At 48.0% G+C, this 27,414-nt stretch overlaps 1 protein-coding gene and 1 pseudogene across 1 annotated transcript; one reads left to right on the top strand and one right to left on the bottom strand.

The window, feature by feature from the left end:
• Window positions 1–330: 330 nt before the first annotated feature.
• Window positions 331–27,026, bottom strand: PLAT (plasminogen activator, tissue type). Its single transcript, XM_038559941.1, has 14 exons — window positions 26,861–27,026; window positions 14,001–14,098; window positions 12,891–12,933; window positions 9,446–9,583; window positions 9,075–9,185; window positions 8,575–8,749; window positions 7,826–7,917; window positions 6,444–6,618; window positions 5,669–5,754; window positions 4,132–4,327; window positions 3,896–4,032; window positions 3,609–3,749; window positions 2,589–2,755; window positions 331–1,221 (listed from the first exon to the last, which is right to left on the bottom strand). Exons 2-14 carry the CDS (start codon window positions 14,073–14,075, stop codon window positions 1,063–1,065), a joined length of 1,695 nt encoding a protein of 564 aa, XP_038415869.1. The 5' UTR covers window positions 14,076–14,098; window positions 26,861–27,026; the 3' UTR covers window positions 331–1,062.
• Window positions 19,798–20,217, top strand: LOC100685534 (annotated as a pseudogene).
• Window positions 27,027–27,414: the final 388 nt, after the last annotated feature.

The raw sequence follows: 27,414 nt of genomic DNA, 5'->3' as shown, positions 1-27,414 counted from the left end.
AGCAACCAAACATTGTATACAATAATCTGTATATGCCAAACAAATGAGAGGAAACATTTGAAATGCTTTTAAAAATGTGACTGTAACAATAAATAAGCCATGAGATATTGCAAGTGTAACAAAATTATCCCACTCTGGGACACCTGGGTGGCTCAGTGGTTGAGTGTCTGCCTTCGGCTCAGGGCGAGATCCCCAGATCTGGGATCAAGTCCCGCATCGGGCTACTTACACGGAGACGTATCCCTCTGCCTATGTCTCTGCCTCTCTCTGTGTGTCTCTCATGAATAAATAAAATCTTTAAAAAAAAAAGCCCACTCTGATTTGGGAAAATGTGTGAAAAATAATCAATTTATTTCAGCACAGTATGATACATGGGTGTGGCAACAAAGTAAAAACAGATATAAATATACTAAAGCCTAGTTTATCAGTTATTAAAATGATACAAGTCTTCCATTTTATTATAAAGTTTAATAGAAAAAGATTTACACTATACACAAAAATATTTCTTTCCAAGAGCTGTAGAGTGGAGAAAGGGAAAAGCCAAATACTTGATTTAAAAGGTGGTGTTGAGGAACATGATCTGGCCAGCCAGCCCATCCCTTATTAGGAGGCCCCTGTCGGCTTCCTTGTGACCTATAAATAGACATTCCATTTCTAAAGCAATCCTTCATTCCTGAAGGACCTAGTTATTTTTTTACTGAGACATGCTTTTATCTTTGTGATCCCACTTCCAAAGCTTCTCATGTTGACAGATCAGGAGGTGGGGCTTTTGTTCTACCTCTCTTCTGCCCTCCAGGGTGGTTTTCCAGGAGGGGTTGGCATTTATCCGTCGTCTTGGCTGACAGACATTCTGAAATCAGATCTTAAGCCCTGAAAACTTCTAAAAATGGGAAGTACCTATGAAAACCTATCCTCTCCCCTCTCCTCTGGGTTTTCCCTGCCCTGCCACCCACTTACACTGTGTGATGGCTCAGCTCTGTGAAGAAGCACTCCGGTTTGATGTGTCTTCTGAAGTGGAGGAAGCAGGGTCTCCCATGATTTCAGGGAATTCAATGTCCTTGGTCACAGTTGCATGTTGTCTTGAATCCAGTCTAGGTAATTAGTAACCTTGGTATATATACCTGGAACATCTTTCTGTCCACAGCCAATGCCCCAGCTGATGATGCCAACCAAGGTCATGCGGTTGTCCTTCATGCACACCAAGGGGCCACCTGAGTCACCCTGCAATACAGAAAACACTTCAGGTGTTGCAAAAAACACAGACTCTTGGGCGGAAGTTAGGGTGAATATTTGTATTGCTGAGATTGTATTCTTCAAAGTACTTATTTCAGAGAGGGGAATTTTTATCTCAATGATCTTGATCCTGTAGAGGATTTGGTTGTATCTACATTGCAAAGTAGAATGGAGATAATTGCTCAGATGTTTCAGGCCACAACCCTCCTTTTAACTCTACCACTTACAAACCATGTGGCCTTAGGCTAACTGTGCTTCAGTACTCTTATCTCCGAGATAGAGATCATACTATCTACCCTATGAGGTTGTTAGGGGAATAAATGGGAGAAAGCATGAAAAGCTCTGAGAACAATGTATGACATTTTGAAGGACTCTTGGTACTTGTTGGCTGTTATTGTCTCATTGAATCAAAATGATTTCTTGTTTTTGTTTTCAACTTGAAGCTTGCAGATCATGGTTTCACTTTGCATACCACCTTTTTACTGTCTAGCGAGGAGTACAGCTGAGGTTTCTGAAGAAACCAAAGAGGGACAAACATTGTCAAGGAACTGAGGGAAAATGTGGGTTCGATTTAATTTGTTAGAACAAAGCCCACAAAGTCTTCAATGCAAGAGCCCCGCTTCCTTCTTTTTGCTTTCCTTCTAACCCCCAGCCCCTGCAGGCTTGAAAATGTCTCATCAGTATTGGTGTTGTGGTTACTATTTAGGTCCTAATACCACAGGCCGTGTGTGTCCCTTACAGGTGCCTTGTTATGAAATAGAAGCACTGACTGATAAGGGTGCCAACACAGACCTGAACTAGTTTGCTTCCCCAGGTGAAAAACCTCCTATGAGGGCTGCTATGAGTTTTTGTTTATTTTTTTGTTTATTTTTTTATTTTTTCATTTTTTTTGCTATGAGTTTTTAAAACTTATTTCTCACAAATCATCTGGGTCATCCTTCCCAGTAAGCTGCAATCCCCACCCCCCCCCCCCCCCCCCCCCCCCCGCCATCTACACAGCTGGTTCCAATTTCCCCCAGTACCTCCAGAAGTCAAGAACTGCTTAATTTGTGTTGCTTTACCCATGACCTCAATAGTTGATCAATTGCCTGGGCTTACAGGAAGCCCTGAAGCAGGTGGAGTTTCCGGTGTAGACACTGGGGAAATTTCCTGCAGTTGAGATTTCTTAAGTTTGGGTAACTTTGATCTTTCTTTGATTGTGCTACTTGTTTGAAGCCCTCATCTAGAATCTCTAGCGCCTCACCAAGATGAAATCATTCCGTTCTGGCTCTTTTTTCTTGGTTCTGAACCTGTTGGCCAAGGAACATGGGCCACCCTGGGGTGTGCTCAGAGTACAGCGAGGCCCTCATGTTTACCTGGCAGGCGTCGTGCAGGTTTGCTTGGTTTCCACCACTCCGTGTGTCTCCGGCACACAGCATATTGTTCGTAATGGTTTTGTTAAACAAATGCCGTGATGTGCAGCGGCTAGATGGGTACAGCCTGACATGAGCCTCCTTCAGCCGCTCAGAATAGAAAGGAGAAGCTGAAACAAGAAGGGAAAATATCTTTTGGGTTTAGGGAAAGTTATTTGTAAACCTTTTAGAAGGAAGAAGCCAACTTTTCTACTAATGGCTAACTTGTATCAAGCTTTCACATAGATGAGGTTGAAGCCTGCAAAATATTGTCAATATTGTTTTGACCAACAAAAATTAGTATAGAGGTTAGCACATGGTTTCTCAGTAGCAGCGCTATTGACATTTGGGGCCAGATAATTTTTTGATGGGGGCTGTCTTGTGCATTGTACATGTTTGGCAGCCTCCCTTGCTTCTACTCACTAACTGCTAGTATAAATCTCCATCCTGAGTTGTAATATTCAAAAATGCCTCCAGACATTGCCATTGTCTTCGTGGGGGCTGAAAACCACTGGCTTGACCCACTGTCACTTAATTCTCGTGATCTAAGGAGGTAGGTAGTTCTACCCACGTTACCAGTGAGGGGATCAAGGTGTGGAGCAGTGTAAAATAAAAACCCACGTCCCGGGTCACACTGCTACAAGGTGCAGACCTGCAGACCTAGAGCTTGGACTGAGGCCTACCTGACCAGAGAGTCCAAGAACCCCCCACACCCCTTCATTACTGTACTCTACTCCTTATCAGAACCTTCCTGAAATCTCAAGCCCTTCAAAGCACTGGTACTATTCACATCTGTCTTGACCTGCACAGTGACCCTCTGTGAAGTGGGAAAGGCAGGTGATGCCTGCAAGGAACTTGCCTACATTTACACAGCATCCGTGCCTGAGCCGGGGCTAGAACGTTCTTGTGACTTTTTCCTCTCAATAACTAGTCCCTGCTGTCCTGCAGACAGACAGGGTGGGGCCGAGACCTCCTTCCACTTACACGCCTCGTGTTTTCCGTAGCCAGACAGCTCACATTCTGTCCAGTCGGGCAGCTGCAGGTCGGCTTCGGGGAGACAGGCAGTGCGGACAGCGTCGCTCTCCTGGGCACAGTGTAGCGAATCCGACTGCAATTTCAGCAGTGCTGGCAGGAAAGCCAGAAGAGAATAACTCCATGTGATGCTCGTCTGATTTGAGGGGAGGAAGACGAAGGAGAGGGCGAGAGTGTGGAAGCACGAGGTGCAGATACACGTGTGGTGACCTCCGGAGCAGGGGAGCATGACACCTTACCAATATCATTGTTGTAAGTGTCATCATCAAATTCCTTATGGGTGATGTACTTTTCTACTTCAAATTTCTGCTCCTTCTCTCCAGGGACCTCTCGGTATGTTCTGCCCAAGACCACCTTCAGCTGGTGGGGAGGATACCTAAAGGACAAACAGCCTTAGGATGCTCTGCTTGCTGTGAGGCTTCTTTTGACGGGCCCCAAAGTCTAGGGAGACCTGCTGGGTCTCTGAAGTCCCTACCTCTCCTGGAAACAGTGCGCGGCAGACAGGACCCAGCAGGAACTGATCAGTATTCCCCCACAAAAAAACCTCTCTCCTGGTGACCTCCTGTTCTTGACAAAGATGGCAGCCTGCCATGGGTGAGAGGTGATGTCTGCGTAGAGCCCTCCTTTAATGCGAAACTGTGGCTGCTTGTAGTGTCTCAGGCCACAGGTGGCTGGGAGAGGAAAGGGCAGAGAAGGGCGATCAGCCCTGCAGTCCTCAGGTGTGTTCCCTGAGCACCTACCCTCGTTTCCTCTCTTGCAAGCCCCAGTTTCTACAGGCACCTCTCCAGGTTATGCAGAGAGAACAGTCTCCATGGTAATAAAACCCTGGCTTGTACATACTGCGTACCGCTGTACACGCACTCTCTCTAACCCTCACAACACTGAACTTCCGAGAGGCTGGGAAATTTTTGCCCAAGGTCCCAGCAGCATCTGGATTAGAACCCACATTTGTCTGACTCCAAATGGGATCTTTCTGCTACGCTTCATTACCCCTAGTTTTTTCCTGCACTGGCCTCCCAGCTTCAGAAATAATGCAGCCCTGTAGGTCCCTCCTGGAGAACGTCTACCCCATTTCTTTTCTGTCTACTCCACCTTGCCCATCCTTCAAGGCCTAGGTGAAATCCTGCCTCCTTGTGGAGCTTTCCTAACACGCCCAGCCCACCAGGACCTGAGCGAGCTTACTAATACTGCTCACCGACGACTCCCCATGCATGGCCTTCGTTGTGAATCCATTGGTAGTTTGTGTCTTACCTGCCCAGGTACATAATATGTCCCTTGAGAAACCTTCTGGCAAATATGTGCGTTCACAGGAATTGAGTAATAATCTGTTCTCAGACAATTTCTAAACTAAGGTCTTTCAGCAAAATGTGCCAACTTGAATTTTCTCATTGTCTTCCATTCCCACCAGCCCAGTTCCCTTGTGTTAAATGGGGTCTGTGAGTACGGTGGAAGAGTTCACAGCAGGAGTACAGACTGTGAAGTCAGAGGATGTGGGATCAGACTGAGCTCCACCTCTCGGAGCCCAGTGGGCTTGGGCAGGCCTCGTGACTTCGGAGCTGCTTTCCTCATCAGTAAACTAAAAGATAGGAAGACTGCCTCTCACCATATTGTCAGGAGAGCGCTATGAGAGCACTTTGTTTTCTAGGGAGCCATATATGTGAGCTAGCCTCCTGCATTCTCCCCAGGAACCCATCATCAATAATTATAAAGGCATCTGGAGAGAGAAATTTAGAGCCTAGTGAATTCTAAAAGAAATTGGCAAGTTCTCTCTCTCTCTCTCTTTTTTTTTTTTTTCTCCTCTGCATCAAGCTTATGCATGGGGAGTGAACACCTGCCCAGAGTGTTGTCATCCTACCATTGCTTCAGTCATGAAACGCCCCTCCCCACCAACGCCTTCCTGAAAATCTAGGAGCTATACAGCCCAAACCAGGCAGCTGTGAAGACACAGGAAGTGGCAGAGGAAATGGTCAAGGGAGGCTGGGCAGCGGGAGATGCCAAAGGCTAGCCCTTACAGCACTGGGGCACGTCACAGTATTCCCATGTCAACTTGCGGTCCTTCAGCACGTGGCACCATGGCTTGGCATCCCCATCTGGGTTCCTAGATGATAAGAGAGTTTGAGATTTTCAGTCACATAACAAGCCATGTGAGAGAGGAAGGAGGCTCAATAAACCAGTGGCAAAACAGTGAGCTCAGAAAGAGGGTCCTGAGTTCTGAACTTGGCTCTGTCAGAGATCTCACCAGGGAAAAACAACTTTAATTTTTTTTTTTTTTTTTAAGATTTTATTCACTTATTTGACAGAGAGAGAGAGAGAACACACAAGCAGGGGGAGCCGGAGTGGGAGAAGCAGGCTCTCTCCTGAACAGGGAGCTGAATGCGGGGCTGGGTCCTAGGACCCTGGGACCATGACCTGAGTTGAAAACAGATGCCCAACTGACTGAGCCACACAGGTACCCCTAATTTTGTCTTTCTATCAGCAACATAACATTCTCATGTCACAGAGATGTTGGAAGGAACAGTGAGCTGTGCTGTGAGGACACTCATGATTCACTGGGAGAAAGGTCCATAGGAAAACAGACAAAAGGTGCTATATAAGAGTGATAAACTGGTGAACTTCACTCTTCATAATAGGTGTTATTCTAGCAAGTGAAGAGGTGTGACTGAGCTTCATGGTTCCTTCCCACCCACTAGGTCTTTCATAGAACCTTAGGTATGAAATCTTCCTCCATCCCACAACCCATTCCTGCTTCTGCCCAGATATGAACCCCACAGACCCTGTGCTACATACCGACAGTAATTGTGGTTGCCCAGGCCCAGTGCCTGGGCATTGGTCTTCCATGTTGTGTAGAACTTGCCTGCGAGGACCCTGGAATTCCACGGGAGGCAGGGGGTACCAGATGTAGTGAAGCTGTAGGTGCCACGGTATGCTAACCCTTTTCCAAAGTAGCAGTCCTCATTTTTTTCTGGAACAAAAGGGATCTCAAACTGAAACAAAACCAATTAAATACAACAGCAGGCACATCAGGGTTTGCAGCAGGGCCTGCGTGGGGCTGCCGACCTGAGAGGATGAAGGCAGCCAGGCTTCCCTGTAAGAGGGATGTGACGCCATCCCACCTCCCCTCTTTCCTCCTCCAAGCCCTGTATGTAGGGATGGTAAATGGCTTTCATCTGCTGGGCAACTTTCACCAGTTGGATGTGGCTTCCTAGGTTTCTGTGTCGAGGGATCCCAAGGGTTTGCTCATGTTCAGCAGGAAGGGGTCTAGGCCCTGTTAATAGCGATTATTGCTGGAGCTGCTTTGAAAGTAATTGGGGATTTCCTTGTTTATATTTGACACATTGTGGTGAACCAAGATTCTTCAATGGGGGGACATGTCAGCAGGCCCTAATGTTTCAGATTTTCAAACCGCTCTGGATGGTTTGTTGGGCTTGAGCAGGAAGAGAGAATATGCACCTACGGATGCTGCCTATTTTCACTGATTTGCCCCATTTTACCCTTCTTCTCCTTTTTGAAATTGGCAGAATATACCACTATAAATAAAGCAATCTTTAAGACCACCTAGACCAGCTGAGTCCCAATTTACCACTCCGGGGACAGGAGAAGAGGCTTTAGAATTACTGTAAGGAGTCCTCAAATTCACGGGTATGTCAGACTTACCCATAGACAGGATGTATATTACTGTATATGAATATTTAGAACTTTAAGACATATTTTTATACTATTGTGATATCATTATTTATAAAAGCACCACAGAATTCATGGTGCTTTTTTATAACTCAGTATTTTTCAATTTGGGAAATTTTCTCATATTAAACATCTCAGAGAAAGAGAGACTGAGAAATAGGCCTGTCAATCACAAGAGGGAGAATCTCCATCCATCCTCAGAAGGACTAGAAACCACCACAGCAGCCCTTCTTCTCCTTTGTACACGAGGACATGGATGGGCAGAGGGGTAAAGAGACCAGTTCAAGGTCAAACAGCTTGTTAGAGGCCGGGCCTGGGTGAGGACCTAAGTCTGCAGCCTTTCTTCCCTCTGCAGCCAAAATGATGACACACACACCCCCATCCCCCAGCCTACTGTTTTGCCTCCAGAGTTGTAGAAACACTGTCAGCTGTGTCCTTTTAGACTCTACTCCCCGGCTGCTTGGGGGAAGGTGGGAGGCTGCACTCACCCTTGGGGCAGGCCGGCGTGCTGCAGAACTCAGTGCTGTACTTCCCTGCCTTGAACACGTAGCACCAGGGCCGTAAGTCTCCATCAGGGTTTCTGAAAAAGTAGCCAGGGAAGGCCAGGGGAGGTGAAAAATGAAGCCTCCATCTCAGCCCCAAGGACTTTGCCTCCTCTTTTGGGGAAGAGGTCAGTGCCCTTTCGTGCGCGCCCGGGATAGCTGGATCGTGTTTGGTGGAAGTATGACTTAGTTATTGTCTTCATTCGGAGACCAAGTATGGTTTAAGGAGGCCTGTCTGGGAGCCGGGTCGACAAGGGGCGGCCTGTGAGGTTAGTTCTAGGTGTTAACTTGGCCCAGTATCTCCTCGGACACTCATGGAGATGCTGCTGTGAAGAGCTTTTATAGCTGTGGTTCAGATCGGCAACCGGACTTTACTTAAAGGAGATCATCCTCCATCCTGTGGTCGCCTCGTGCGGTCTGGGGAACGCCTGGCGAGCGAGAGTCGCGAAGGAACTCCGCCTCCCGTCGGCAGCGTCCGAGCGGGTTTGCAGGTCCTCCCTGCGGACCTCAGGCTTCCAGCGCCCGGCCGGGCGGCTTGGAGCGGGTGGGGGACACAGACCGCTGACCGGGGGCAAAGGTCGGGGGCTTCTCTGGGGAGCCCCGGCTGACCCGCACTAGGCTTCCTCCCCGCTGCGGGCCTCCTCCCGGAGGCCAGGCTCTCCCGGGAGGCGGCCAGCGAGAAGGCAGGGGCGCACCTGCAGTAATTGTGGCTCCCGAGGCCCAGCCGGACGGCGTGGGGCCTCCGCGCACTGTAGGGCTTCAGGGCCAGCGCGCTGCTGTTCCAGTTGGCACACTCGGCCCCGCTCTCTGCCGTGCTCCACGTGCCCCTGTAGGTGATGCCCTGGTCCTTGTAGCAGGTGGCACCGGCATCTGACGGGACGCGGGACACGGGACACCTCACACGTGAGCCCCCGTCACTGGGTTCTCCCGCGGGGCCCCCACGCGCTCCTGCGGCCAGGCGGGCCCGCTGCGGAAGCCGCTGCCCGCGCAGAGCAGGTGGGGGCCGGGGCCCCGGGGACCGTGGCAGGGCGACTCCGGGGCCCCCAAGGCCCTGCCCGGGGGCGCAGCCCTCCGGAGCTGCTTCCCTGTCCCCGCCCGGGTCACACGCCCTTCCTCCCCTTTCTGGGAAGGTCTGGGCCTCCGCCCCTCTCCTCGCCCCCCCCCCGCCCCGCCCCCGCCCCCGCCCCCGCCTCACCTATTTCACAGCGTTTCCCCAGGAACCCCTCCGGACACTGGCACACGAAATCCGCGAAATACAGGGCCTGCCGGCACGTCCCGCCGTTAAAGCACCTCGGCTCGCTGCAACCTGTCCCGGAAAACCCAGGAGGCCCCTAGTCACCCCCCAAGTAGCTCCAGGAACCGCAGAGGAGTTAGTTTTAAGGGTGAGCTCGGCGGGCCGGGCGCTATCCCAGGCAGTTTGCAGAATGAGCTCGTTTCCTTCTCTCAGCAAACCCAGGTAGGCGCGGCCACTCCCACCTCTGACAGACGGGGAAACTGAGGCCAGGCCCCAGAGGCTCTCTCCCCGGCGGGCACCTCCGCGGCGGGCTAAGGTGGGGGGGCACGTACCTCTGACGGGCACCGAGTGGCACTGCGGGCGGCCGCCCGCGCACCGGCAGTACTCCACGCGGTTGCCCCGCAGGCCCGGCCGCAGCCACGACTCGCTCGGCCCGTACTGCGTCTGGGTCTTCTCGTCTCTGCAGCTCCCTGTGACGGCAGACGGGCGGGCGCAACGCTGCAGGGCCCGCTCCCCACACTGACGCCCCGCCCCCGAGGCCAAGGGGAAGCCCCGCACACCTGTAGCACGACCCATCCCTCATCTCCCCTCGCTGCCAGCTGGGGGATAGCACGCACCTAACAACCTGTCACCTGAGACCCCTTTATTGTTTCTCCTTGGATGGGCCCTCATCTTGGAAGCATTTATCTATCAAAATACATTTACTGATGGAATGCTACACTGCCATCAAAAGATGAAGCCTTGCCATTTGCAACCACATAGATGGAACTAGAGGATTTTTTAAGATTTTATTTATTCATGAGCGACACACAGAGAGAGGCAGAGACACGGGCAGAGGGAGAAGCAGGCCCCCTGCAGGAACCAGATGAGGGACTCGATCCAGGACCCTGGGATCACGCCCTGAGCAAAAGGCCCACACTCCATCACTGAGCCACCCAGGCGTCCTGGAACTAGAGGATATTATGCTAAGTGAAGTAAGTCAGCCTGAGAGACAATTATCAAAAGATCGCAGTCATATGTGGAATTTAAGAAACAAAATAGGATCATAGGGGAAGGGAAGGAAAAGTTAAACAAGATGAAATCAGAGAGGGAGACAAACCTTAAGAAACCTTTTTAATCATAGGAAACAAACTGAGAGTCGCTACAGGGGAGGGGGGTGAGGGGATGGGGTAACTGGGTGATGGACATTAAGGAGGGTAGGTGATATAATGAGTACTGGGTATTATACAAGATGGATGAATCACTGACTCTACCTCTGAAACCAATAATACATTATATGTTAATTAACTGAATTTATATAAAATTTTTTTAAAAAGAAAATATAAAATACCCCAAAATAAAAAATAAGATGCTTCATCCACTTAGAACCACAAAACAAAAAAAAACAAAATACAGGGCAGCCCAGGTGGCTCAGCAGTTTAGCACCTGCCTTCAGCCCAGGGCCTGATCCCAGAGACCCAGGATCGAGTCCCACATCGGGCTCCCTGCATGGAGCCTGCTTCTCCCTCTGCCTGTGTCTCTGCCTCTCTCTCTCTCTCTCTCTCTCTGTCTCTCATGAATAAATAAAATCTTTAACAAAACAAAATACATTTACTAAGTAATACTCTGATTTTTTATTTCATTTCATTTTTATTTTAAGATTTTATTTATTTGATAGAAAGGAGGGGAGGGAGAGCAGGAGCAGAGGGAGAGGCAGATGGAACAAAAGGCAGGCTCCCCGCTGAGCAGGGTGCTCCATTTCAAGGCTCCATCCTGGGTCCCGGGATTATGATCTGAGCTGAAGGCAGATACCCAACTGACTGAGCCACCCAGGCACCCCTCATTTTCCATATTAATTCATCAAAAATATGCACATGTATATAACTGCCTACCAGAGATTTTGATGCACATTGAGTATTACCACACCAAAATGACGCATTGCTCGCCCAAAAGAAAGAAAACTGACATGTTAGTCTGTGTGAGGAATGTGCTGCTCTCACTAGGATTTTTGATATAATGAAAATGATCTAAGTACTCCCATTGATATTCTTGCCCTCTTTGTCTCTGTTTGCAAAGCAGAATGCCAACTTAAGAAATCTTTAACTGGGATCCCTGGGTGGCTCAGCAGTTTGGTGCCTGCCTTCGGCCCAGGGCGTGATCCTGGAGACCTGGGATCGAGTCCCACGTGAGGCTCCCTGCATGGAGCCTGCTTCTCCCTCTGCTCGTGTCTCCACCTCTCTCTCTCTCTCTCTCTCTCTCATGAATAAATAAATAAAAACTTAAAAAAAAATCTTTAACTTTTCATCAACTAAAGAAGTGACACATGCTCATTGTAAATAATGTTTTTTCTTTTGCGGGTCCACTGGGGCCACGATACCCTGTCAGAAATGCTGTGCTATCTAACAGTGAAGGCACTAAGGGTATAGCATTGGGGCACCTGGGTGGTTCAGTGGTTGAGCGTCTGCCTGTGGCTCAGGTCATGATCCTGGGGTCCTGGGATTGAGTCCCACATCGGGCTCCCTGCAGGGGGGCTGCTTCTCCCTCTGCCTGTGTCTCTGCCTCTCTGTGTGTCTCTCACAAATAAATAAATAAAATCTTAAAAAAAAAAAAAAAGTATAGCATTGGGGCACCCTGGTTGCTCAGTTAAGCGTCCAACTCTTGGTTTTGACTCAGGTCATGATCTCAGGGTCTTGGGTTGAGCTCCCATGTTGGGGCCCAAGCTGGGTGTGGAGCCTGCTTAAAATTCTTTCTTCCCTCCTTCTGCCCCTTCCCCCCCACACGTGTGCGCATGCGCTCTCTTTCTCAAAAAAAAAAAAAAAAGAAAAGAAAAGAAAAAGAAAAAAAAAGTTACAGCATAACTCACTCTGGGGAAACTTCCACTTTGAAAGAGGTGTTGCAAAGCCAAAGATGAAGGTAGCTTGCGATTTGAAGCTGGGCCCAGAGTTCTTCACCAGAGTCACTGCACTCTGGCTGCCAGCATGTTTTATTTTTGGACTCCTACCTAATGCTCATGGGGATGTTCCTCAGGCTTCTAGAGTCCACTGTAGGCATGGTTTCATGGAATGAAAGCCTTTCCACATCTGTGGAACTTCTGTGAGGTAACCCGGGTTGTTAGCCTGGTTTCACAAACCAGAACATATGGAAGCACAGAGATGGCAGTTAACAAAGGTGCCAGGTGGACTCAGGTGAGATGGGGACCACAGAGGACCAGCACATCTGCAGCCTGGCTGTGGTGTGGCCTTGGGCAAGGTGCTCAGTCTCTGGCTCTGTTTTCTCACCTGTGTAACAGGGCTTTGGGCCATTGAGCTGAGGGGCTCCCAGCAGCTCTGTGACTCCCCAACAGTCTGACTCCTTGAGGGCACACCTGTTCCCATCCTCTCAGAATCTGGCCTTAGAGGCGCCTGAGTGGCTCAGTGGTTGAGCATCTGCATTCGGCTCAGGTCATGACCCCAAGGTCCTGGGATCGAGTCCCGCATCAGGCTCCCCACCGGGAGCCTGCTTCTCCCTCTGCCTGGGTCTCTGCCTCCCTCTCTGTGTATCTCTCATGAATAAATAAATAAAATCTTAAAAAATAAAAATAAAAAAGAAGCTGGCCTTAGCTAACTCGGTGAATGAGTAAATGGGTGTGGGAAGTGGCGAGTGACCCAGGCATCTCTGCAGAATTCCACCTTTACACAGCTTACGTAGGCTGAGTGTGGTGGAAGAGAAATCCCCACCAGAGCCCAGAGCACCTGAGCGCCTAAGCCCTGACCCCGTGGCCTCTTGCCCTGACCCCCTTCCACATCAGCTTCACCTTACCTCTGTAAGATCTGGCTCCTCTTCTGAATCGTATGTGGATTTCCTGCAGAGCAACCAGGGGTGGAGGAAGGATCAGCACCCGCTGGTGTCTTAAGAATAAAGTTGGTCGATCTAGAGACCACCCAGGCACCCACCAATCCGATGCCACCTGTCCCGAAGGATCCCCCTCAGGTCGCTGGCCCCAGGAGCAACATCTGCTTCCTGCTTCTTTTCTCATTCTCCCTCCCCTTCTAGACCAGTGATGCCAAAATAACTTTCTAAGTGATGAAAATCTCTCCTACCTGTGCTGTCCAATACCACAGCCATGAGTCACACGTGGCGACTGAGCACTTGAAACGTGGCTAGTGTGACTGAACTAAATTTTTAAATTCTATTCTAAACTGAAACAGCCACAAGTGTTTGGTGAAGTTGTAGCCCTCCCCCAACCCCTCCATTTAGCCAACCCCAACTCTCTTCTCTAAAGTCTCACTGTGCAAGTACTGCTCATTGGGCCTGACGTGATACCCTCGCTTGCTGGGCATATTTGGAGAGCATGTCCATAGCATAGCTTCTATCCCAATTAGATAGTAAACAGCACGGGATCCCTGGGTGGCACAGCGGTTTGGCGCCTGCCTTTGGTCCAGGGCGCGATCCTGGAGACCCGGGATCAAATCCCACGTCGGGCTCCCGGTGCATGGAGCCTGCTTCTCCCTCTGCCTGTGTCTCTGCCTCTCTCTCTCTCTCTCTCTCTCTGTGTGTGTGACTATCATAAATAAATAAAAATTAAAAAAAACAAAGATAGTAAACAGCATAGGGCAACTCGCCAGCTTCCATGGCTCACGGCTTGTGCACCTCCTTTTCTAAATACTTTCTGGATGAATTCAAACACATTCTTTAAGAACAGCTCCAAAGAAGGCAGCCAAGGCAGTGCAGTGGAATTAAGAACTATTTACCCAAATCAGAAGAATGGCCTAAGGTTCTGCCCCCAGAACCCTGAATCCCAAGAATCCTACCCAGGGAGGAGTGGGTGCACCATGCTCTGTGACTGCTGACCCCACCTTGGGGCGCCTGAGCCCACTGAGGGCACGCAGGCTCCAGGGGTGGGGGCACACACCTGAACTGCACACCTACCTGGCTGGGCAAGGTGAGGGCTGCTCCACAAAGCAGCAGCATGCACACTAGCTCTCTCCTCATTGTATTCATCATTCCTTTAGAGTGTCCCTTAAATTCTGGAAGAAGAAGGGAAAAAAGCTTAATCATGTGATTGAGAGATCAAGGAGCATGGCAAAGTTCAAGAACCTATGACTTGATCATGGCCAGTCCCTCTAGCATCAGGTCCCACAGAAGGAAATGCCACAAATGTCTGGAAGATTTTTTTAATTGTATATATTTTTGTATTGTGGTAAAATACACAAAAGTTACCATCTTAACCATTTTTATGTGCAGATAAATGCCAGTTTAGTGGCATTAAGTGCATTCATATTGTCATGCAACCATCACTACCATTCCTCTCCAGAGCTTTGTTATCTTCTCAAACTGAAACTCTGTACCCCATCTAAGCAATAACTCCCCATTCCCCTGGCAACCACCAGAAAGTAGAATACTTTCTGTCTTTATGACTATGACGTGGGATCATATAGGTGGAATTATGTAGTACATGTCCTTTTGTGACTGGCTCATTTCACTTTGCATACTGTTCTCAAAATTCATCCATGTGGAGCCATATGTCAGAATCCTCCCCCACCTTTTCTTCATAAAGTAGGCTCCATACCCACCATGGAGCCCAATGTGGGGCTTGAACTCACGACCCTGAGATCCAAACCTGGGCTGAGATCAAGAGTTGGATGCTCAACTGACTGAGCCACCCAGACATCCCTGAATCTCCTCCTTTTTTATTTTTTTTTTATTTTTTTTTTTATTTTTTTTCCTCCTTTTTTAAAGCTGAGTAATATTTTGTTGTCTGTATAGACCACATTTTGTTTATCCATTCATCCATCAATGGACACGGGTGGCTAGGAGGTCATCTTGCCCAGAGATCTCTGCGGGCTGAATAGTGGGACCATCTCTAGTGCCAATAGCAGCCTGGAGACCCAGGATCCTACCTCGGTTTCCTCCAAGTGAATTCCCGCCCTGCGGTCAACTAGATGGAACCACAGAAATGTCCCCTTTGAAACTTTTTCAGGGGACACCATAGGGATTCTACTGCCAGCACATCACAGAGCCAACCTACCTCAGATCACCTCAGTTCTTCCACTTATAATTTCCATGCCTCTTTGTCCACCACAGGGAATGCTCCTCTGCACCAGCTCTCACCCTCCCCACTTCTCCCTTGGAACGTCTGTCTCTTGTTTTGTAGACAGGCTGGGCAGGGTGCAGACTGGCAGAAAGGCGGAAAGGAATGGAGGCATCTGGGTTTTGGTAGTTAGACTAAGATCTTCCTGGACCTAGAATTCCCACTTTCCATGTGCCTTTCCCCAGTGATTTTACCCTCAGAAGCTTAAACTAGGTTAGTTGGTCGGGGTTTTATTTTGTGGTCTGGCAGGCCCACTCACTCCTTTATCCACAAGAATTAAATCCGGGCATTTCTTCCCTTGACTCATTTCCCTTCAGTCACAACAATGTTTGGTCCCACCCCTCCCCCCATTGCAAGGATCCTCAGGGACCTCTCAGATCAGAGGCTTCCAGGACCTTCATCCTGGCCTGGCTCTGGCTCCTTCTTTGTTTCTTTGCAAAGAAGGTCCCTGTTGGAAGTGGCCTTCCCCTCACTGGCCACAGGCCCCCTTCAGAGCAAGGGTGAAAAAGAAAGGATGAGTGGGGGCAGTGGGAGGACTCTGTGCCCCATTGCTTCTTCTGGGGCTGCTGGGGACAGGCAGTGGAGGGGTGAACAGGGCGAATGGAGGAGGGGGTGGGGAGAGAGCAGCAGGGACTGGTCAATAGGATTCCAACAAGAAAACACAGCTCAGAGGGCAGTCTTGCCAATCAGCACAGCCCTTGCCCCCCATTGTGAAGCAACCTGAAAGAGGGCAAGATCTGGGCCTCTGTTCTATTTTTTTTTTATTTTTATTTTTTATTTATGATAGTCACAGAGAGAGAGAGAGGCGCAGAGACACAGGCAGAGGGAGAAGCAGGCTCCATGCACCGGGAGCCCGATGTGGGATTCGATCCCGGGTCTTCCAGGATCGCGCCCTGGGCCAAAGGCAGGCGCCAAACCACTGCACCACCCAGGGATCCCTGGGCCTCTGTTCTAATTTGCTGTGCTCTTTGGGGGCCCTTTTCTCACTCAGAGGAGGAAGTTTCAGAAGTTGAGGCCATCAGAAACAAGGACACTTAGTGGTCTCTTCTGATCACAGGAAACTGCTCTGGATTTCCTCTTTCTCAAAATTTGCCAAAGCCCTTTTAAATTTCTCTTCTTAATTTCATCCCATTTAAAATTAACCTTTTAAAATACATCTTCTTGAATGCATTCCTCCCCTTCCTTTCCAATGTTAATCCTGTTTCACAATCGCATAAAGCTTGTCCCATCCTTTATTATCTTGGCCAAACCTTGAGATTAGGGGGACCTCTAAGCTCTCAGGACATTATGAAGGAATTCTGAATGAAACAATGAGCCACCAATCAATAGGGAACTTAACCCTTATTCCTGTTGCCTGTCAAACCACCCAGGCCTTTCAATTTTTCAGTCAACTCGACAGCCCAAGATCAGGGGGTTGGTTTTTCTCTGGATGCCCACCAAGATATTGTTTTACTTTAATAATTCAAGGTCTTAAAAAAAAAAAAAAGACCTCTGGGTTCTTCTGACGGGAACACAATTCTACATTTTGGAAAATTGCCAGGTGAGATGATGTGCAGCATTAACACATTTGCATCCCCTGATAAATGGGGAAGCAGGACCAGATGGGGGGCAGAGCATGACTTAGGGCTTCCCTAGCAGTTCCTACAGCTGCACCATGTGCAAACCCTTGGCAACTCAGGGGCATAAGGGGCAAAGGAGTCTACTTCTGTCCTCTGCTCCTGGGAGAGTTTGAGATAGTCTCTGTCCTAGCAGTCTTTATCTTCCTCCACTTTTGGGGGCCTTGCTAGGCCACGGGCTGGGTCAGTGGCAATCTCAAACAAGGCAATAGCTCCATCCTGCTGCACAAAGACAATGCAAGCATCCGGACAGGCCAAATGGGGTAAGAGGATGACAAAGAAATGAGTCATCCCGCCAGCAGACAAGCAGTGCAGTCCAAAGACAAGGGAGAAGGAGGAGAGGAGGAAAAAAATGTGTCCTTGTTTTGCCTTCGTTAAAGAGGTGGGTGTAGAGGTCTGGGGGCAGTGCCTGGACAAAAAACAAAGTGAATACCAGAAACAGGGACTCAGACTGAGTCCGTGGGGCCAGCCAGTGCCAGGCTTCCACGCTGTGAGCCACGGGCTGCCACGGAAGGCGGGAATGCCTTGGGGTTAAGGTGAGGAGGGGAGGTGAGATGAGAGGAGTAAGTGTAAGAAGTCCTTCAAGGCTCATTTTATAAATGCAAGACAACTTGTTATTTTTTTCTGTGTTCCCTTCCTTTTGCTCTATTTCATAGTTCTCAGAATTAGAGAACTAAAAAAGCAAGGGAGTAAGAGGGAGGAAGGAAGGGAGGAAGGAAGGAAAGAAGGAAGAAAAAAGAAAAACCATGTTTTTCTTTTGTTTTCTTTTGTTTCACTTTTGTTAGACTGGAATCCCTAAGTCACTGAAAAACATCGCTGTGTGAGAGTGAGGTGGAATGGCCATAAGGCCTGTGGTCCCCAAGGTCCCAGGGCCCCAGGCGTAGCAGGCCCATGCTAGCACACAAAGTTGATTTCTGCAGATTTGCAAAAGGCACCCTCTCTGGTAGCTGGAGTTCAACAGACACAGAGCTTGGCATATTGACAAAGAATCTGTGCAAATTAAAAAAAAACAGGACACATGGCCTGGCAAATAAAGCCTGGCCTGGATTTCAAGGATGCATGGGTGGGAATCCTTGTGCGGGATATAGCCTGCACATCCATGTGCAGAAGCCTCGTCTGCTTCCAGAACATCTCTGACCTTCCTGTCTGGAAGCTGTGTTAGGTCCTGCTGGCTATGGCAATAGAGTGACTCTGTTCCCCGGCTGTTCTGAACAACCTTGAATGATGACTGTTCCAGGGAAAAATGAGAACAATGGACTGGTAACCATGGAGGGGGTTACTCTGCTAGAGGAAGTGTGCCATGTGGCTGAGAAAGCAATGGTAGGCCAGCCAGAAACTCAGTGTTCATTTCTGCAGTGCTAACTTGGGGGGAAGCTGAGTGATGGGCACCCATTCATAGCTGTTGAGTCTGCACTAGGGGAAGCCCCTGGGACAGCAGCATGACACTTGGAGGAAGGACCTGTGGATGAACTGTTGTCCCCAGTGCCTTCACACGTTCCCTCCCCCTTTTTAAAAATGTATTTGTGGGATCCCTGGGTGGCGCAGCGGTTTGGCGCCTGCCTTTGGCCCAGGGCGCGATCCTGGAGACCCGGGATCAAATCCCACGTCGGGCTCCCGGTGCATGGAGCCTGCTTCTCCCTCTGCCTGTGTCTCTGCCTCTCTCTCTCTCTCTCTGTATGACTATCATAAATAAATAAATTAATTAATTAATTAATTAAAAAAATAATAAAAATGTATTTGTTTGAGAGAGTGCAGCACATGTGCCTGCATGTGCAAGTTGGGGTGGGAGGGAGTGAGGGGGGAGAGAGAGAACCTCAAGCCTGGACTCAGGGCTCAATCTCACAACCCTGAGATCATGACCTGAGTTGAAATCAAGAGACGAACATTTAACTGACTGAGCCCCTCCAGGAGCCCACCATGTCCCTCTGCATTACCCTTTCCCTCTACTATCCTACCTTCTCCATCTTTCCCCTTAAAAATCTACCCTCTGAAAAGGGACTGACATGCTCATTCACATAAGGTTAGAATGACTGAATAAAAATTGATACACTGCCCTTCTCAAAGCATCTATATTTTGAGACATAAAATCAGTTCCCAGGAATGCAGGACCGAGTGGGCTAGATTCATGAGGTTTACTCCAGGGCTGACATTCTGTGGTTTCTGCTGTTGTGGGAACAAATGATATAATAGATGTAAACTGTGAAACACTTATAAATGCATATAAGTACTTTGATTTACACACAACCACAGATGTGAAAGTAATCTGCAATAAAAGAACTATACACATATGGTCCCTCAGTCAAGTTCTGTGGTTCTAGGTACAAACCATGCAATTGCCCCAGCTGGTATAGAACTCAAGCACTTGGGATCCCCAGGTGGCTTAGCAGTTTGGAGCCTGCCTTCGGCCCAGGGTGTGATCCTGGAGTCCCGGGATCAGGCCCGCATCGGGCTCCCTGCATGGAGCCTGCTTCTCCCTCTGCCTGTGTCTCTGCCTCTCTTTCTGTGTGACTCTCATGAACAAATAAATAAAATCTTTAAAAAAAAAAAAAAAAGAACTCGAGCACTCTAGTTTTTACTCTTGCCAGAAAGAAAAAGGCAGAAATATGAGCAAGCTAGAGGAGGAGGGACATTGCAAGAGAAAGACAAAAGTAAGTTGATACTATGATCAAATTTTACACCGTGTGCAAGGTTTGCTACCCTAATCTTTGGTAAAGGAGATCCTCCATTTATTATTACTTTGCAAAGCTTCTCTCTGGAAATCTGAGTAAGAGAGAGTCAGTCTCCAAGAATACCAATACTCTAAAGTGACTCATGGCTTTAAAACAAACAACACCCTCCTTCCACCCCTCAACCACTATGGCCCAGAATGGATGCCAACAAATTAGAAAAGAAGTGGTCAAAAGAATAACTTCTTGGAAGACCAAAGGCATGTCTCTAGAGTCAGGGCAAGGGAGGGGGTGAGATGGCAGGAGGACCCGGGCATTAGAAAGGTGGCTGGTGGAACGTCCCTCCTGGAACCATGGCCCAGTTTGTCCATAACCTCACCGAGAAGGCTCCGTCCGGCGCTAGTGAACGCTCCTGTGACTTACTCGAAGTCTGGATTGGCCACATTTTGGCACTATGCCAGGGTTGAGCTGGTTCCTCCAACCCCTGCTGAGATCCCTACAGCTATTCAGAGCTTGAAAAAAATAGTCAAGAGTGCTCAAACTGGTAGCTTCAAACAGCTCACAGTTAAGGAAGCTCTGCTGAATGGTTTGGTGGCCACCGAGGTGTGGATATGGTTTTATGTCGGCGAGATCATAGGCAAGCGTGGCATCATTGGCTATAATGTTTGAAGACCAATCTTTAACATCTCTTTCTATGTGGCTTATTATTTGAGTGTTCTTGGACCATATGTGATCAGACTGGTATTTGAATAAAATAAGATAATGTATAAAAAAGAAAGAAAGAAAGAAAGAAAGAAAGAAAGAAAGAAAGAAAGAAAGAGAAAGAAAGAAAGAAAGAAAGAAAGAAAGAAAGAAAGAAAGAAAGAAAGTAAGAAAGAAAAAAAGAAAGAAAGAAAGGTGGCTGGTCCCCACCGAAACTCACCTTTGCTGGCTCCCAGTGGAGCCAGGACAGGAGCCACTAGCCCCGTAGCCTTGGTCTTGCCTATCCAGGTTCTGCTTTTTCCAAAGGCCATGATCTCAGAATAAAAACCATTTTCAAAAACTCTCATGTAAACAGTTCTTAACTTTTCAATACTTAATTTTCTGTGTGTCAAAATTTAGTTTCTCTCTTCTTTAATCAACTGCTTTTATAACTAGGGGCCAAGTGAAAGAGTCTGTTTCTTTTTTTTTTTTTTTTTTTTTAATTTTTATTTATTTTATGATAGTCACAGAGAGAGAGAGAGAGGCAGAGACACAGGCAGAGGGAGAAGCAGGCTCCATGCACCGGGAGCCCGATGTGGGATTCGATCCCGGGTCTCCAGAATCGCGCCCTGGGCCAAAGGCAGGCGCCAAACCGCTGCGCCACCCAGGGATCCCAAGAGTCTGTTTCTTATATAAATTGATCCATTCCAATGAGGTGAATAGAATATCTCCCACCCATCTCACTAGTTACTCAGGGCCGAACACTCTCCAAAACAGCTTCAGAATATAGGTGTGTAATTTGTGTCTAAGTTACATGAATTTAACCTGGCTACTCAGAAAAATCTACGCCGAGCAGTGTCATCTACTCCATGTCCACCCTCTGCCAGGTAATCCTGGTTATTTGGAGGAAATAAGGGAGTGTTGGCTGTAGGTCTAAGAAAATAGAAGTCCATCCTGCCTCCTTTCAGGATAAGAACAAAAGAAGCCCTTTCCGAATGAACTTATAACCCTGAGAAGAAAACACAAGGTTCAGCTGGCAAAAGCTAACTCAATTAGTCAATGCAATAAAATGTTAACCCCAAAGCCTGAATCTAAACAAACCCTGCAATCTGATGTTAATCTAAAACAGTGTCTCACTTAAGCATAAAGGTAGTTTCTCATGTTCCTCCCACTCCCTAGAGCAAACATCACCGTGAGGCAATTAAATACGAAATACTTTGATAATTCTTCAGTTTACCTCCAGATTGCAACACACATGAATCAGAAAACTGATCAGCAGCTCTCACTGTATCATGACTGAATCTGTCCACGTTTTCCTGGGCTCACAGGAAAGCGATGTTGCAGTGTATTTTGAGAACTGTCTGTGGATTAATGCCACTCGCTCAATGGGCTTTGAGTACCAGGCCTAGTTTATGAAACCCTTTTACAACCATTGAATCATTTAAGGCAATGTTATTACCTTGTTTTTACAGATGAGAGAACTGAACTTCAAAAAAGCATAAGGGCCTTGGCCCTTAGGCAGGACACTTAGTGAGAGGTAGTGTCAGGACTCAAACCTGATGCTCTTTCCACCACTACTTCCTGTGTCCTGATGTGGGACTGCAATGTTTTCAGTGAGCTCAGAGTTGCTATTTGAAAAGGGGAGCACGTCACAGTGCAAGGAGTGTAACCTCTGGAGTCTCAACTTCAAATTCCATGACACACAAGTTATGTGTGGTTTTCTGGATTTTCTAATGGGCCAATCATTCCCACCTTGCTGAATTTTTATAGCAATTAGAGAAGAAGCAGGCAAAAGCCCTACGCAATGGCCAGTGCACAGCAAGGTCAACTGTACTGACTGTCATGAGTGTCCTTCAACAATGGGAGCACCAAAGTCCACAGCTTCTCCCTGGAAAAATAACCAAAAGCTACCAAGACAGAAAGATGCTAATCTCTATGGCGTCCCCATTGTGGTCATGCATTAGTAACCAAATACTGTTCCCTAAATCCTGTCGACATGTTGTGATAACCTGCAACCAGATTCTTCACAACTGATATAAAAGTTCTCACCTTTTATCTACATGCACAGAACGGTATTAATAGGAGCCATTCTTTCCTGGATATTAGGTCATGTCTTTTATCCTATTTTTTAAAAAAGATTTTATTTATTTATTCATGAGAGACACACAGAGAGAGGCAGAGACACAGAAAGAGGCAGAAGCAGGCTCCCCATGGGGAGCTTGATGTGGGACTTGATCTTAGGACCCCGGGGTCATGCCCTGAGCCAAAGGCTGATGCTCAACCACTGGGCCACCCAGGTATCCCTTTTATCCTATTTTTAATCTTTTTTTTTTTTTTTTAATTTGCCTTTCCTGGACCTACTTATATCAAGGCTACTCTGAACTCTCAGAGGAAACTGGAATTAGCACCCAAGACAGCTGGAAGATCAGACCATTGCTACTGATAAGACCTGTCTGATGCAGACCACATGGATGTTTAAAAACCAGAGACATTGTGTGAGAAAAATTAGGAAACTGGAGCTTCCCAGAAAAAGAAAAAAAAAAAACAACTTCCCTTTTTCTCTGCAGCCCAGGTGGCAGACACTGGCTCTTTGCTATGGCAAGGCAAAATAAGACAAGTTTCTCTTTTCCATTTACAAAATGTAAATAGCCAGAAGAGATCCAGTAGACTGGTAGTCTTTCTCCTTTTAGATCACTCAGTGCAGGTTACTGGGCTTAGCTTCCCTTCCCTACTGAGTGTCCTGTTCCCTACCTGCAAAGACCTCAGCTGACATCAAGGTGTTCATGCAAAGGTCTCTAACAAAGGGGCTTGAGGGCCTCTTTGAGTGTCCTCCTTGGATGCCACCTATCAGATCCTCCCCGCACCCACCTCTCCCTCAAGCCCCACCTCAATCTAATTTCCTCCTTTCTTGAATTCATGGGTGAATATTTAACAACTCTATGTATTCAATATCAGACATTCATTGAGCGCCAACCCTGTACTAGGCACAGGCCCTATGGTATAAAGACAAATATGTTCTATCCTCAAAAACTCATAGTTTAGGAACAAGACAGACAAGTAATTAGGCAATCACAGTACAATGTAATCAGTGCTGTGGTATGCAGGGAGGTAGGGATAGAAGGTGAAATGCAGCAGAAGAAGGGGTTTAGTAGAATGTGGAGGACAGAGATCTAGCTCCCTCTTGTTGAGGTAAGGTGCTGGTCAATGTAGGCTTCCTGGAACTGATGTTATATAAGTTGCTTGTTGAACAAAATGAAGAGGTGCTCCTGACAGAGCATATTGCCAAGAGGTGACCGTTGCTTGGGGTGCAGGGTGATAGCAGCAAGCAGCCAGAGCCCCTTACTCTTCAGCACAAACACCGTCCATTGGCTAAAGGAATATGATTCACACACCCCAGGCTCTCCCTCCCAGGGCATCTCTAGGAGGAAGTATGGTTTGGAAAGCCCAAGAGTTCCAAGGGATATAAGAGCCTCTGGGACACGAGTTCAGTTTTGATTCCCTAATGTCTGGTTATAAATGGAATATTTGTGACCATATAATAAACAGAAAAGGCTTTGAATACAAAGATAGCCTCATATCTAGGTTCAGCCTGACCTTGAAGTGGGTTACTTCCAAGGTTCAGGGTGGAATCAGGTTTTATAGATCAGTCCAACCAACCTCTCCAAACCACTGATACATGTTGTCAGGAGGATCACGTAGCCAAACTGGGCCTGCTGGCCAAGAGTCACCCTCAGAATCATGGCTGTTGGCACAGATGGTGTTAGGCAGCTGCTAAAGACACACAATTGTATTAGTTTTATAGGAAGAACAGTTAGTTAGTATTGTCTGGGTAACCATACTAGGCACCAGAACTTGCCCAAGTCATCTCTTTAAAAAATGTTTATGAGGGATGCCTTCGGCTCAGGGCATGATCCCAGTCCAGGGATCAAGTCCCACATGGGGCTCCCTGTGAGGAGCCTGTGTCTCCCTCTGCCTGTGTCTCTGCCTCTTTCTGTGTCTCTCATGAAGAAATGAATAAAATCTTTTAAAAAATGTTTATGAAATGCCTGCTGCATGCCTGCATGTGTTTCCTTTTCCCTTCTGTCGTACATGTTATTTTTCAGGTATCAAGAGGCTTGTCTGTTGCTTTACCCTCTTCTCCAAAAATCTGTTTCTCGGGCAGGAGAATGTAACAAAAGATCACCAAGAATATATGCTATTCTTATATATGGAAGTAGACTACTAAGCCAGTATTCGGAGGCCGTGTGGCTGAACTTGGGGTTGGACCAGAGCAAATGATCTCTAAGGTTCTAATTCTGACTTTCTATGAGTCTAAATTTGTCTTCATTCCTTTATCCGGTTTGATTTGAGACTACCGTGCAGTTTTGTGAGCTGGCTGGCTAAGATGAGGCTTATAGCCTGAAAGTATGGACAGAAATTTTCAGGGCACCTGGGTGGCTCAGTCACTTGAGCATCTGCCTTTGGCTCAGGTCATGATCCTGGGGTCCTAGGATTGAGCCCTGCATTGGGGTCCCTGCTCAATGGGGAGCCTGCTTCTTCCTCTCCTCCCCACTCATTCTCTCTCTCTCTCTCTCTCTCTCTCAAATAAATAAAATCTTTAAACAAAAAAAACAACAAAAAAAGAATTTTTCCATGCAAAGTAAATAACCAAAAAAATGAATGAATAGAATATTCTGGTCACTCATTGTCCATCCTAGCCATCTTATCAGAGCAGAGCTGAAATTCACTCACAGTAGTAGAAATTTTATTCTGAGACTGCAGATGCACAATGCCAAATAACCAAGTAAAATTGAACATTTCAACTCAAAACCTAAATCCTTCCTCACCATCAGGCACTCAGTATCTCTGAGAAGTGTATGGACTTTGAATTTCGACTGGAGCTAAGTTCACCACCACTGCTGTGAACAATATTGCCCCCTTGGCTCTCTGATAGACAATAACCTGCCCACATTTTAGAAGCTTCAGAAGTCCTGAAGCTGGTGCTGCTCCTTCCAAATGATGATCTTCATCAAAGGGGCCCTTCAGTTGGTATAAAACCCCATAACCAGAAAAGCTGCCATTTGCAGATTAGTAACAGGCCTCCCCTGGACAGTAAGTTTCCCCAAATGTTCTGCAGTCCCAGCCAGTCACTTACAAAAACCTTAGATCAATATGGTCACTGGGTATGGCTGGGCTGCTGGTTACAGTAATTTGAAATGTACTGAGCACGGTTCTGCTCAACATGTTATGACCCAGGGAAATGAAGCCGAGTCCCAGAGCTCCTCCTCAGTGAGCACAAAGCACTGCTGTCCCTCAGCTACTCCCTGGCTGCATGAACTGTGCCAGCGTGTGAGGAAGCCACTGACAGTAGCACAGACACCAGGAGTATCTGATAGGAGGCATCACAAAATAAACTAGGTTGGTCTAAGGGAGTCTGGACAGAGACTGAGCCACTGGTCGGAGAGAAGCTACCACTTATTCTTGAGGAGATGCAGAGCTTTGAGGTTGGTGTCTCTGAGAACACTTCAGGTAGAATAAATTGATGGGTTGTGTGGAGCTATTTCTATTTCAATATTCACAAATCTCTGCAGGTACCTAGTCTGGCTCACGCTGTCATATATTGATTCTGGACAAGTCAGTGTCTAGATCCCAGGATGAGTCTTCCTGCCCATGGGCAAGAACTGCTAGGAAGTCACCTTTGAGGGGACTCCACTTCAGAGTTGTATTTGCAGGATCTCTTCATGGAGTTGCAAATGCACACACACACACACACACACACACACACAATCTAATTTTTTTCCATCATCAATCCACCACCGGAGATCACTATTATTAATCCAACTTCAGCTCCAGAAAAATCATCATTTCCACACTTCTTTGCATTTAAGTTTCTCGCTAGTTACCTGGGAGCTCAGTGGGTTTTCCTCCTTTCCTGGCTCCCTCCAGCCCTCCCTCCCAGGGAGGTTAAGAAAATACAGATAATAACTGAAAATTTGGAAAGCCCTAATATGCTCCCTGCAGAGTGCCTTAGGAAGAAGAGCATTGATGTTCTGTTCCTCCTTGTAATTGAAAAGTCCTTACAGAGGACCTCACACTTGCACACTGCGCAAAACGCCTGGGAACAAGCTGACCAGTTGAAATGAGGGGGACGTGGGGAAGGGGGGAGGAGGGTTGGGGATTGGGGGCCTTTCTCTGACAGTCCCATCTGTCTTTTGTCCTTTGATCACCAGCACTTCCCACCTAGGTAACCAAGCTCCAAGGCAAGTGACCCGCCGCGCAACCCCCACCATCCCCAGCCTGGGCTTCTTACTGGGCTCACTGGGGGAGGGAGGCAGCCCGACACCCCCCTTGGACCCTCCGGGCTCGCAGAGCCACCAGTAGCCAGGGCAGCTGACTCCACTTTCTTGCCCCTTAGTCATGAAGGGCTCCCATTGTCTCTTCAGAGCATTTCTCTGATTCTTTTCACTTTTCCTTTGACCCTGCAAGCAGAGATTTCTTCTTCAAAGAAATGAACCCTCCCCCTGTCTCTCCCCTGACCGCCCTCGCTCCTCCAAAACGCTTCAGCCTAACCCAATGAAATGCAGATGCAAAAAGAAGGATCCCTATGGGCTCGGATTCCAGCTAATCCGCTTTTTGCCTGAATTACAAAGTCAGTCCCTCGTGAAGGCATTCCTCTATTTGGCTCCGTTTGCCAGAAAGACTTTTGAGAGAGACAAGAGGAGCCGGGCGGGCAGAGAGGCAGAGAACTCAGCTTACCGCCGCCGCTCGCCTTCCTCGCCGTCCTTCCTCGCCCCTGGCAGCCTCCTCCGCGGCTCCCGCAGGCCTCGGCTCCAGCGCCCCCGCGCAGCTCCGGGCTGCCTACATTTCAAGGCAGAGGGTGGGGTCAGGGGCCCTGGTGGGCGGGTTTCTCTGCGGCTGGAGGATGCCCACTGGACAGGGCCAGCAGGGTGCCCGATGGGGCCCGGCCTGTTTTCCTAAAGAGGGGGAGGAAGTTTGTGATGGAAGCAGCACAGCCTAACCTGGCTCAGGGCCAGCGGGATTATTCACAATCCTGATGTCATCGAATCACAGGAATTTGGGAGTTAGACGGAACCTTAACAATCATTTTCCTTCAAAGCCCTAGACTATGACCTAAATGGGACCCTCTGGATCAGCTGGCTGTAAGCCTATCTTGGAAGCAAGAATTTACGATTTGAAACAAATACACACGGAGGAGGCCCCAGGGGTTCTTCCGGAAGGAATCTCCCCCAGGAATTCTGAGCCTCTGGGCACAAGAGGTTGGAAGAACTGGACAGGTTGACTGGTTCCCT

The sequence above is a fragment of the Canis lupus genome, chromosome 16 (genome assembly GCF_011100685.1).
Source record: "Canis lupus familiaris isolate Mischka breed German Shepherd chromosome 16, alternate assembly UU_Cfam_GSD_1.0, whole genome shotgun sequence".
NCBI classification, from domain to species: Eukaryota; Metazoa; Chordata; class Mammalia; order Carnivora; family Canidae; genus Canis; species Canis lupus.
The sequence above is the reverse complement of the archived record's forward strand: the minus strand, read 5'-3'. Positions and strand labels throughout refer to the sequence as shown.